The sequence below is a fragment of the Bombina bombina genome, chromosome 3, assembly GCF_027579735.1.
Source record: "Bombina bombina isolate aBomBom1 chromosome 3, aBomBom1.pri, whole genome shotgun sequence".
Classification (NCBI taxonomy): domain Eukaryota; kingdom Metazoa; phylum Chordata; class Amphibia; order Anura; family Bombinatoridae; genus Bombina; species Bombina bombina.
This window is the reverse complement of record NC_069501.1, coordinates 784,163,315-784,175,485: the sequence shown is the minus strand read 5'-3', so window position 1 is coordinate 784,175,485 and position 12,171 is coordinate 784,163,315. Positions and strand designations below refer to the sequence as shown.

Below are 12,171 nucleotides of genomic sequence, written 5' to 3'. Positions count from 1 at the left end.
GTAGTCATGTCAACCTCTCAGTGAGAGTATTGATGAAAATTAGAGTCTGGAGATGCATGGAAACCATTCAGACTACTGCTAACAGCTCCTAAGCAATCAGTGTTGACGAGTTTCACTGCCTGCTTTCTTTCACTCAAGTCCATGTCAGGAGCGCTGCTATAAGACTATCACACTTGAGAGGCTGTGTTTTGTTCCACAGCATGGATCCTGGAGGTAAGATCGTTTCAATTTTTACACATAAAACGCTATAACAGGGTCACATTGTGGCTCCTTTATACCTTGATAGGATCCAGGGTTAATATCCTCTAATGGGGTTTTATTGAACAGTTGGGGTTAATTAATCAGTGTGTTAATTATTTACATGCTGCTTTGTGTGATTTTTTCTTGGGGTGATAGACTGTGTGTTTTCACTTTTAAGTTTCACTTTCGATTTTGAAAGTGTTGCACAGCTTCTATTACTTGCTGTACTTGTAATAACAGGGGAAGTACTGTCTATGTTAATTTTCTCCATTCTGGCTGAGACTTGAACATGAGGAGAGCGTTTACTCTGTTAACTGTCTGGGTCTAGGAGGTGGTGAGTGCCCCCGCCTTTCGGAGTATAAAGGTGCTAGGTTTCTATAATAAAAAACATTTTTATTTGTTTCCTTCTGTGGGTATAACCTGAGCTATGGAGGACGACATGTTAGAAGATACTCCTGTACTAAATCATACCTGTTTATATTGTGAGGAGGCCGTGGTTTTCCCGCCCACTCAATTATGTTTCACATGCCTTAACACCGTCTATGAAGGGAGACAAGCCTGCTAAGGCTCTTAGTCCCTCTGAGCCATCTACCTCTCAGGACTCTTCGTCCTGTAAGATTACTACCCTTGCTACATTATCCACTCCACATGCAGTTCCCCGTAGCACATCTAATCCTCCATCCGGATGGGGCCTTCTTCCTGCGGACTTTGCTGCGCAGCTACAAACGGTGGTGTCTGCGGCCCTCAGTGTATTACCTCGCTCTAACAAACGCAAGAGAACGGTTAAACATAGCTCTCCTGCCCGGAGTCATTTAAATATTTATCGGATTTAGCTATTATGTCCCAGTTATCCGATGATGAGTTAACCTCTGCAGAGGTTGAAATTTCTGGGTCAGAGTCCTTAGCGTCTAAGCCTCCTGCTGCGGAGGAACCGTCCTTTAGATTTAAAATTGAGCACTTGCATTTTTTATTAAAGGAGGTTCTGTCTACGTTAGAGGTTCTAGAGGCCGCGCTGCCTGAAGAACCTATGATACCTAAATTAGACTGAGTTTATGAAGACAGGAACGTTCCTTTGACTTTTCCTGTGCCGTGTTAAGATGGCAAACATTATTAAGAACGAATAGGAAAGAATTGGTTCTTCCTTTTCCCCCTCGTCTACTTTAAAAAAGTTGTTCCCGGTCCCGGACTCTCAACTGGATTTGTGGGGCTCCATTCCTAAGGTGGATGGTGCTATCTCTACGCATGCTAAACGTACTACTATACCTCTTGAAGATAGTTCTTCATTCAGAGAGCCGATGGATAAGAAAATTTAAACATTTCTGAGAAAGATGTTTCAACATACAGGATTTTTGTTTCAACCGGCGGCTGCAGTTGCCGCGGTTGCCAGAGTGGCTACCTACTAGTGCGACTCCTTGTCGGAAATCATTGAGGTGGAGTCTCCCCTCAAGGATATTTAAGACAGAATTAAAGCTCTAAGAATTGCTAATTCTTTTATCTGTGATGCGAACATGCAAACTTTCGCCTAAATGCAAAGGCCTCTGGCGATCTGGTAGAAGTCTTGGTCTGCGGATATGAGTTCTAAGTCCAGACTCGTTTCTCTTCCCTTCAAGGGAAAGATTTTATTTGGTCTAAGCCTGGACTCCATTATTTCTACGCTTACCGGAGGCAAGTGTACCTTCCTGCTGCAAAATAAGAAGAACAAGTCTAAGGGACGACAATCTTCTAATTTTCGTTACTTTTGTTCTGACAAATCCTTACGAAACAATCCTCCTCCAAGCCTGAGCAACCCAAGAGTACTTGGAAGCTGGCTCAGTCCTGGAATAAATCCAAGCAGAATAAGAAGCCCGCCGAAAACAAATCAGCATGAAGGGGCTGCCCCCGATTCAGACGCCTGGTTCAAGGACGTACAGGATCCGTGGGTCCTGGAGGTGGTATCTCAGGGATACAATATAGGCTTCAAATCTCATCCGCCAAGGGGCAGATTCCTTCTCTTGAATCTGTCTACCAGACCAGAAAAGAGGGATGCCGTCTCAGACCTTTACAACTGTGCATGCTGAGGCAGTGGAATCATTCAGATCTGTCTCAACAGATTGTATTAGACAACCGGTTGAGAGAATCGCTCTCTTGGTGGCTCTGTCCAGATCATCTGTCATGAGGGACATGCTTCTTAAGACCATCCTGGGAGATTGTGACTACAGACGCTAGCCTATCTTGATGGGGAGCTGTTTGGGGTGCCAGGAAGGCACAGGGGTTGTGGACTCAGGAGGAGTCCTCCCTCCCGATCAATATTTTTGGAACTACGGGCAATCTTCAAGGCCTTGAGGTCTTGGCCACTTCTGGATTTGTCCCAGTTTATCAGATTCCAATCAGACAATATAACCTTGGTGGCTTAAATCAACCATCAGGGGGGAATCTCATATTCTGGAGTGGGCGGAGGCCCACAGCTGTTAGCTGTCAGCGATCCACATTCCGGGTGTGGACAACTGGGAAGCAGATTTTCTCAGCAGGCAATCCTTCCATCCAGGGGAATGGTCTCTCCATCCCCAGGTGTTCGCAGAGATATGTAGCAAGCGAGGGACGCCAGAGATAGATCTCATGGCGTCCCGTCTCAATACCAAGCTACCCAGGTACGGGTTGAGGTCAAGGGATCCTCAAGCGGATCTAATAGATGCACTAGTGCCCTGGAGGTTTAAACTCATATTTCTTTTTCCTCCATTACCACTTCTTCCTCGAGTGGTGGCCCGCATCAAGCAAGAGCGGGTATCAGTAATCCTGATTGCTCCATAGTGGCCGCAAAGGATGTGGCTCGCGGATCTAGTGGGGATGTGCTCATCTCCTCTGTGGAAGTTACCTTGTTGCAGAGACCTGCTGAAACAAGGTCTATTTGTTCATCAAAATCTAGATTCTCTGAGTCTGACTGCATGGAGATTGAACGCTTAGTCTTAGCCAAGAGAGGTTTCTCTGAGAGTGTCATTGATACTCTTATTCAAGCTCGTAAACCAGTTTCTCAGTGTATATACCACAAGGTGTGGAGTTAAGGTTGCCAGGATCTTATCTTTTCTCCAGGATGGGCTGGAGAAGGGCCTTTCCGCTAGTTCCCTGAGGAGACAGATTTTGGCCCTGTCGATTTTATTGCACAAGAGACTGGCTGAGCTTCCAGACTTGCAGTCCTTTGTTAAGGCTTTGATTAGGATCAGACCTGTGTTTAGATCCGTTTGAGTCTCTGCATTCCGTTGATATTAAATTGTTATCTTGGAAGGTTCTCTTTTCATTGGCTATTGCCTCTACGCGCAGTTTCTGAGATCTCTACTTTGCAATGTGAGCCCCATTATCTGATTTTTCATGCAGATACGGAAGTTTTACGTACTAAATTAGGTTTTCTTCCTAAGGTTTTGTCAGATTGCAACATCATTTAGGAGATTGTGGTTCGTTCCTTGTGTCCTAATCCTTCTTCATCGAAGGAACGCTTACTTCACAATTTGGATGTGGTTGGCGGCTTGAAGTTCTATCTTCAGGCTACTAAGGAGTTTAAAAAATCTTCTTCTTTGTTTGTTGTCTATTTGGGGAAGCGTAAGGGGCAGAAGGCTACTGATTTCCCTATCTTTTTGGTTAAGGAGTGTCATCTGCTTAGCTTACGAGACAGCGGGACATCATCCTCCTGAGAGGATAACGGCTTATTCCACTAGAGCAATGGCTTTCTCTTGGGCCTTTAAGAACGAGGCCTCTATGGATCAGATTTGTAAGGGCTACCTGGTCCTCCTTACATACTTTTTCAAACTTTCACAAGTTTGATGTTTTTGCTTCAGCTAAAGCAGCTTTCGGGAGAAAAGTTTTGTAGGCTGTGGTGCCCTCAGAATAGGGTCCACCTCTTCCTTTTTGTTCCCTCCCGTTATTCATTCAGTGTCCTCTGGAGCTTGGGTATAGTTTTACCAACAGTAAGGAATGAAGCCGTGGACTCTTTCTATCTTAGGAAGGAAAATATAATTTATGCTTACCAGATAAATTCCTTTCCTTCCAGATAGGGACAGTTCACGGCCCTCCGCACTTTTTTCTTGTCTATGGGCGGTCCCCTATTATTTATTTTATTTTTCTGGCACCATTTATACCCTAATGTTTCTCCTACTTTTCCTTGTTCCCTCAGCAGAATGACTGGGGTAAAGAGGAAGTGGGAGGGATATTTAAGTCTTTGGCTGGGGTGTCTTTGCTTCCTCCTGGTGGCCAGGTGTTGTATTTCCTAACAGTTAGTAATGAAGCCGTGGACTCTCCCGATCCGGAAGGAAAGGAATTTATCTGGTAAGCATAAATTATGTTTTTAAACAACTTTTCAATTAAAGGGACAGTTTACACAACATTTTCTCCCCCTTAAATTGTTTCCAATAATCCATTTTACCTTCTGGAGTGTATTAAATTGTTTACAAGTAGCTTGTTTACCCTTATTTATGCATTTTAAATTGCTGTTTTAGCCTGTGAAATCCCCACCTACACTGAAAGGATCTATATTGTAGTCTAGGCTATTGACAGGCAATGTAAACACAGCCAGCAGAAGAAATTACACTCTCAAGGCTAGATTACAAGAGGAACTCTAATTTATTGTGCACCCGTAAACGGTCAAATTCGTCCGTTTAAGGGCGCGCAATAAATAACCAACCATTACAAGTAGCTGTTTATTGCTATTGCAAGCTTGCAGTAGCAATTAGCGCTCTGGTTAATTTTCCAAAAGTGCACCAATAACCCCCAAAATAAAGTATATTTTAGCTTTTTTATTAAAAATAAAATTAGCATTTTGTTTTAATTAAAAAAAAAAAAAAAAACGCACAAAGAAGTTCTTATCGATTAAAGTTGGTGGGTGTGGGGTATTAGAAAAAAAAAAAAAAGGCACTGAAAAGTGCCTTTACATTGCGGTCTATTCATATACATAGATATTTAAAATTGCTGCCCTTCGTTGCGCTAGGTTCACGGCATGGTTAGACACGGCATGAGTACGAGACTCCCATTGGAGCCTATGGAAGCGCGCTCTCGTGGGCGCAATGCTTCCGTGCAATGCACCTAACTTGTAATACAAGCGCACATTTGCATGCTCTGGTATTACAAAGTGGAGCACAAATATCGCGATAGCGATATTTTGCGCTCCACTTGTAATCTGGCTCTAAATGTTTTAACAGTGATTTAAAGGGACATGGTACATAACATGTGTTGGACTGGAAGAGCTAGAAGTTGTATACAGTGTGTGTGTGTATATGTATGTGTGTATTTATATGTGTGTATGTGTATGTATGTGTGCAGACACATACATACATATATACACATGTACGACACAATTATATGTGTATATAGGCTTTTGTGTGATTTATTACTGCTTTCTATTCTGTACTATTGCAGCACAGCAGCAGAAACGTGATTAAATAATGGGAATCTAGAAAATAATTTTATCTTTCACTCAAAGAGAATACGGGAAGAAAAAAGAGAAGAGAGGAGGCGTCGGGAATTGGAGAAAAAACGCATAAGAGAGGAAGAGAAGAGAAAACGTAGGGAAGAAGAAAGGAGGAAGAGAAAAGAAGCAGACAAGCAAAAGAAAATCATTGAAAAGGAAATACGAATTAAGGTATTAATTTAAAAAAAAATATTTTAATTAATTTTGACTGAAGGATCTGCAATATCATAATCTACATGTTTATCAAATGCTATGAAATTTGAGTACCATTTTCTTTACTTAACCAGTTTTATAAAGCGTAGAGTCGCCAAATATTCACAAACTATAGTTGTTTTCTCTTGTTAAGTGTATCCAGTCCACGGATCATCCATTACTTATGGGATACAGCACATTCTACTAGAGCTGTGGCTTCCACTTGGGCCTTTAAGAATGAGGCTTCTGTTGAACAGATTTGCAAGGCTGCAACTTGGTCTTCTCTTCATACTTTTTCCAAATTTTACAAATTTGACACTTTTGCTTCTTCGGAGGCTGTTTTTGGGAGAAAGGTTCTTCAGGCAGTGGTTCCTTCCGTATAAAGAGCCTCCGAAGAAGCAAAAGTGTCAAATTTGTAAAATTTGGAAAAAGTATGAAGAGAAGACCAAGTTGCAGCCTTGCAAATCTGTTCAACAGAAGCCTCATTCTTAAAGGCCCAAGTGGAAGCCACAGCTCTAGTAGAATGTGCTGTATCCCATAAGTAATGGATGATCCGTGGACTGGATACACTACAAGAGAAATAAATTTATCAGGTAAGCATAAATTATGTTATTATTATTAGCGTTTATTTGTAAAGCACCACCCTTCTCTTTTTCAACAAATTACAAAATATGTAATACTCATCCACAACAATACAATATTAACAGAGATTTAATGAGAGAGCGCGATAGATAGATAGATAGATAAATAGATAGAGAAGGATTTGATTCCTATTCTAAGGACCTTACAAACAAGAGGTGTCAATTGAAAGAAACAGTATGTATGGGGGTAACCTTGGACGGTAAATCATAGTTGGGTTGACAGTGAGAAGACCTATCCAGAAGGAAACTGGTGAGTATAGTTACATAGAATGTGTTGATGAGAAGAAGCTCAGCTTCCCTGCATAGAGTACGTGCAACACAAACAAATTATTGGTTATGGAAGACAAAAAAGGAATATTTACAGAACATCTGAAAACAAGGGTGAAGGTATTGAGTAAGATGCTGATTGCTAAAACTGAGAACAAAAAGTCAGCATATTTTTCCTAGTGGCTGAAGTTTATTGATAGGCTCATACTGTACAAATATGTATAATACATGCTGCATTGTGTATGAATTATTTAACTCAAGAATAACACTCGGCATTTCTGTAGTTTGCTTTAATAAAGCGTTAACGTAATATCATTTTCCTTAGCTTCTCAAGAAACCTGAAAAAGGGGATGAGGCTGTCAGTGAAAAGTGTGAGAAAATAGAAGAGACTGAAGCTGAAGAAGCAAAATGGGAAAAGTCACCTGTATCTGCAAATATAAAAGTACGACCATTTGAAAGCTTTGTCAAGGAACTCAAAGAAAAGTAAGTTGTTTTATATGTTTAAAGGAGTATGCATAACTGTCTTTTTGTTTTGGGGGGGGGGGGGTCAGGGTCTGAGCTAGTAGAAAGTGCATACCATGGACATGTATTTTATATAAAATGTAGCCTTAACATATGGTTCAAAACAAGGAAGGTGTCCACATGCATGATTAAGAGGTGTTAACCTCGAAACGTTGCTAACTTATATGTCCTAATAAAGATTATTTCTACTATTGGAGAGCTGTGGACACCTTCCTTGTTTTGGACTACTACTTGGTGAAGGGGCAGTTCACCTGTCTTCACGGGCACTCCATTCCTTTGGTGCTGTTCTACATTTGTTTCTTAACATATGGTTGTTAGTAGGAAGTGGCTTTGGTGTTGGTAAGCATAATAATAAAAATAAAAGCACAGACACAACTAACAATGGAAATTCCAGCCCTGTCTCCATCATGCCTAAATAGTTAATCATTTTTCTTTGATAAGGTGGTGAGAGTATGGGATTTAACTCCTTGCCAATAGGTAGAGGCAAAGATAACCAACACACCAAAAGCTTTTAATCCCTCCCACCTCTCTGATATCTCAGTCTTATCTTTGCCTCTACAGGAGAATGTGAAGAATAGAGGTGCACCAGAGTCTTCATTGACAGGGGTTCCCAGACTGAAGACCCATTTTTCCCCCTCACAGAGCTGGGAATAGGACAGTATAGGGAGTATGGAGTATTTGGGTATTAGGGAGTATTTGGGTAGGGACAGAATTTCTCCCTTTGGGAGTTAGTCACAAGCCTGCCACCTGTCCCTTGCTCTCTACTGAACATAGTCTTTTCTGCAGGCGGGTAAGCACAGTAGAATTGGTGTGAATCAGTTAAGTACCTTGAGCACTCACAACAGGCTATTAGCAGGTACATACAAATATGTATACCATAGCCAGTGGACACTTAAGTTTCTTGCAGACTACACCACCTTTAAATATTTGACATTGTGTTATTACAGATTTATGCCTGACGTGTGTGGTACTATCACATCTTTTTGCCTAATATCTATTGGGGACAGGGTGTTTTTATGGTTTACTTTTTATCAAAGTTTCAACTGTGCAGTATGTGTCTCTGTGGTGTGTGTGAGACAGCTTAATTACAGGGCGTACTACAGTACCAGGCTCACTATTTGTTTTATGCATGCTTCTTAACTTCATTTAAAGATATGAGAACTCTGCAACAGGTTGGCAGCGCTACAGTTCATTCCTTCCTGTCGTGCTATTCCCACGGTCTCCTACTAGATTTACTTAAGCAGCAATATTGTTATGTTTATTATTTATCCAGAAGGGCATTTTGTCTATGGCCGTATTCATATATGGCTTATAAACTCTCCTTTTTATGTTATTCACAGAAAGGACCTCAGTAGCAGTATTGACTGCATACATCTGTACTTTCCACACCATATTAATTAGAAGCTGTCATGGCGTAGTGGGATAAGAGACTCAGCTTCAAATCCCCGTTTAGGCAATGGAAAAATGTTAAGTCCCAGTCTTATTCTAGCACACTTTACAGCTTTTTTCTGTAAGCTCTTTACACTAAATATATTATGATAGAATATTTTAGGTAGTTAATTACTGTCTGTGTAACTATTTCTATGTATTAGTATAGCAGTCTGGAACTGTCCCCTCTATTTTACAGTTATATTCTTTAGAAGGGAGATCCAGAAATATTTTATTTGCTTTAATAAATTGTGTGCTTTGCAAATTTGTTTCTGAATATTCTTTAGATCAATTTTTCAAGTTTTTTGGATCACTTTATGCTTAGTCAGTTCATTACTATATTCCCTTCTAGAGATGCTTGTTTCTCTTGTTAAGTGTGTTCAGTCCACGGGTCATCCATTACTTATGGGATATATTCTCCTTCCCAACAGGAAGTTGCAAGAGGATCACCCAAGCAGAGCTGCTATATAGCTCCTCCCCTCACATGTCATATCCAGTCATTCTCTTGCAACCCTCAACAAAGAAGGAGGACGCGAGAGGAGCTGGAGTTTTTACTTAACTATTTTTCAATCAAAAGTTTGTTATTTTAAATGGCACCGGAGTGTGCTGTTTTTCTATCTCAGGCAGTATTTGGAAGAAGAAACTGCCTGCGTTTTTTTTCTATGATCTTAGCAGGCATAACTAAGATCCACTGGCTGTTCTCGACATTCTGAGGAGTGGGGTAACTTCAGAAACGGGGAATAGCATGCGGGGTCCTCCGCAAATGAGGTATGTGCAGTACTTTATTTTCTGGAAATGGAATTGACTAAGAAAATACTGCTGTTACCGTATGATGTAAGTACAGCCTTAAATGCAGTAGTGGCAACTGGTATCAGGCTGATAAATGTATGCGCAGTCAAGTTATTTTCTAGGGACTAGAATTTGACTGAGATAATACTGTTAAAACTGAAATAATACTTAAGCCTTATCTGCAGTGGTAGCGACTGGTAGCAGGCTTAGTGATAACTTTGCATGACATTGGAAAATGTTATTTTTTAATAAAATGTTTACTGGCATGTTATTCGTTTTTGTGAGGTACTTTGGTGATAAATCGCTTTGGGCATGATTTTTTTCCACATGGCTGACATATATTTTCTGCATGGAAACCGTTATATCAGGGCTCCCACTGTTGTGATAGGAGTGGGAGGGACCTTGTTTTAGCGCCTTGTTGCGCAGTTAAAATTCTAGCACAGTCTTCCTGCTTCTTCCTCTTTGATCCAGGACGTCTTAAGAGAGTACAGGGGTCTGCAAAAGTCTTTTTGAGGGAGGTAATCAGTCACAGCAGATCTGTGACAGTGTGCTTGACTGTGATTAAAAGCGTTAAATCTTAATTGATATCCGTTTTGGGTATTGAGGGGTTAATCATCCTATTGCTAATGGGTGCAATCCTCTGCTGATTTTACACTTCTTGTTAAGAATTGTTTTAATTCTATCTGTATTTTTAAAGCGCTGCAGCGTTTTTTATATTGATTGTAAATTTATTGAAAGTGATTTCCAAGCTTGCTAGTTTTCATTGCTAAATCTGTTTAAACATGTCTGATTCAGAGGAAACTGTTTGTTCATCATGTTCAAAAGCCAATGTGGAGCCCAATAGAACGATGTGTACCAATTGTATTGATATTGCTTTGAATAAAAGTCAATCTGTACCGATAGAGAAACTTTCACCAGACAACGAGGGGGAAGTTATGCCGCCTAACTCTCCTCACGTGTCAGTACCTACGTCTCCCGCTCGGGAGATGCGTAGAATTGAGACGCCTAGTACATTTAGGCCCTTACAAATCACTTTACATGATATGGCTAATGTTATGAAAGAAGTATTATATAATATGCCCGAATTGAGGGGGAAGCGCGATAGCTCTGGGTTAAGGACAGAGCGCGCTGATGACACGAGAGCCATGTCTGATACTGCGTCACAATTTGCAGAACATGAGGACGGTGAGCTTCATTCTGTCGGTGACGGTTCTGATCCGGGGAGACCGGATTCAGAAATTTCAAATTTTAAATTTAAGCTTGAGAACCTCCGTGTGTTACTAGGGGAGGTATTAGCGGCTCTGAACGATTGCGACACGGTGGCAATCCCAGAGAAATTATGTAGGTTGGATAGATACTATGCAGTACCGGTGTGTACTGACGTCTTTCCTATACCAAAAAGACTTACAGAAATTATTAGTAAGGAGTGGGATAGACCCGGTGTGCTTTTTTCCCCTCCCCCGATATTCAGAAAAATGTTTCCTATAGACGCCACCACACGAGACTTATGGCAGACGGTCCCTAAGGTGGAGGGAGCAGTTTCTACTTTAGCCAAGCGTACCACTATCCCGGTGGAGGATAGCTGTGCTTTCTCAGATCCAATGGATAAAAAATTAGAGGGTTATCTTAAGAAAATGTTTGTTCAACAGGGTTTTATTTTGCAGCCTCTTGCATGCATTGCGCCTGTCACGGCTGCAGCGGCATTCTGGTTTGAGTCTCTGGAAGAGGCGATTCGCACAGAGCCATTGGATGAGGCTTTGCGCAGAGTTAGAACCCTTAAGCAAGCTAATGCGTTTGTTTCAGATGCCGTAGTACATCTAACCAAACTTACGGCTAAAAATTCCGGATTCGCCATACAGGCGCGCAGGGCGCTCTGGCTTAAATCCTGGTCAGCGGATGTAACTTCCAAGTCTAAGCTACTTAACATTCCTTTCAAAGGGCAGACCTTATTCGGGCCCGGCTTGAAGGAAATTATTGCTGACATTACGGGAGGTAAGGGCCACGCCCTTCCTCAGGACAGGGCCAAGCCAAAGGCCAAACAGTCTAATTTTCGTGCCTTTCGTAACTTCAAGGCAGGAGCAGCATCAACTTCCTCCGCTCCAAAACAGGAAGGAACTGCTGCTCGTTACAGACAGGGTTGGAAAGGCAACCAGTCATGGAACAAGGGCATGCAGGCCAGAAAGCCCACTTCCGCCCCTAAGACAGCATGAAGACAGGGCCCCCTATCCGGAGACGGATTTAGTGGGAGGCAGACTTTCTCTCTTCGCCCAGGCTTGGGCAAGAGATGTGCAGGATCCCTGGACGTTGAAGATTATATCTCAGGGATACCTTCTGGATTTCAAAACCTCTCCTCCACAAGGGAGGTTCCATCTTTCGAGGTTATCAACAAACCTAGTAAAGAGAGAGGCATTTCTACAATGTGTACAAGACCTCTTAATCATGGGAGTGATCCACTCAGTTCCGCGATCGGAACAGGGACAAGGATTTTACTCAAATCTATTTGTGGTTCCCAAAAAAGAGGGAACCTTCAGACCAATCTTGGACTTAAAGATCTTAAACAAATTCCTAAGGGTACCATCGTTCAAGATGGAAACCATTCGAACCATCCTACCCATGATCCAAGAGGGTCAATACATGACCACAGTGGACTTAAAGGATGCT

General features: G+C 41.7%; 1 protein-coding gene across 1 annotated transcript in view; it reads left to right on the top strand.

The window, feature by feature from the left end:
* The window catches only part of UPF3A (UPF3A regulator of nonsense mediated mRNA decay), a 326,304-nt gene that overhangs the window by 204,557 nt on the left and 109,576 nt on the right, over nt 1-12,171 (top strand). Inside the window, exons 6-7 of the mRNA XM_053707673.1 lie at nt 5,684-5,842; nt 7,097-7,254. Coding sequence (XP_053563648.1) covers nt 5,684-5,842; nt 7,097-7,254 — 317 coding nt within the window. The remainder of the gene's footprint in view (nt 1-5,683; nt 5,843-7,096; nt 7,255-12,171) is intronic.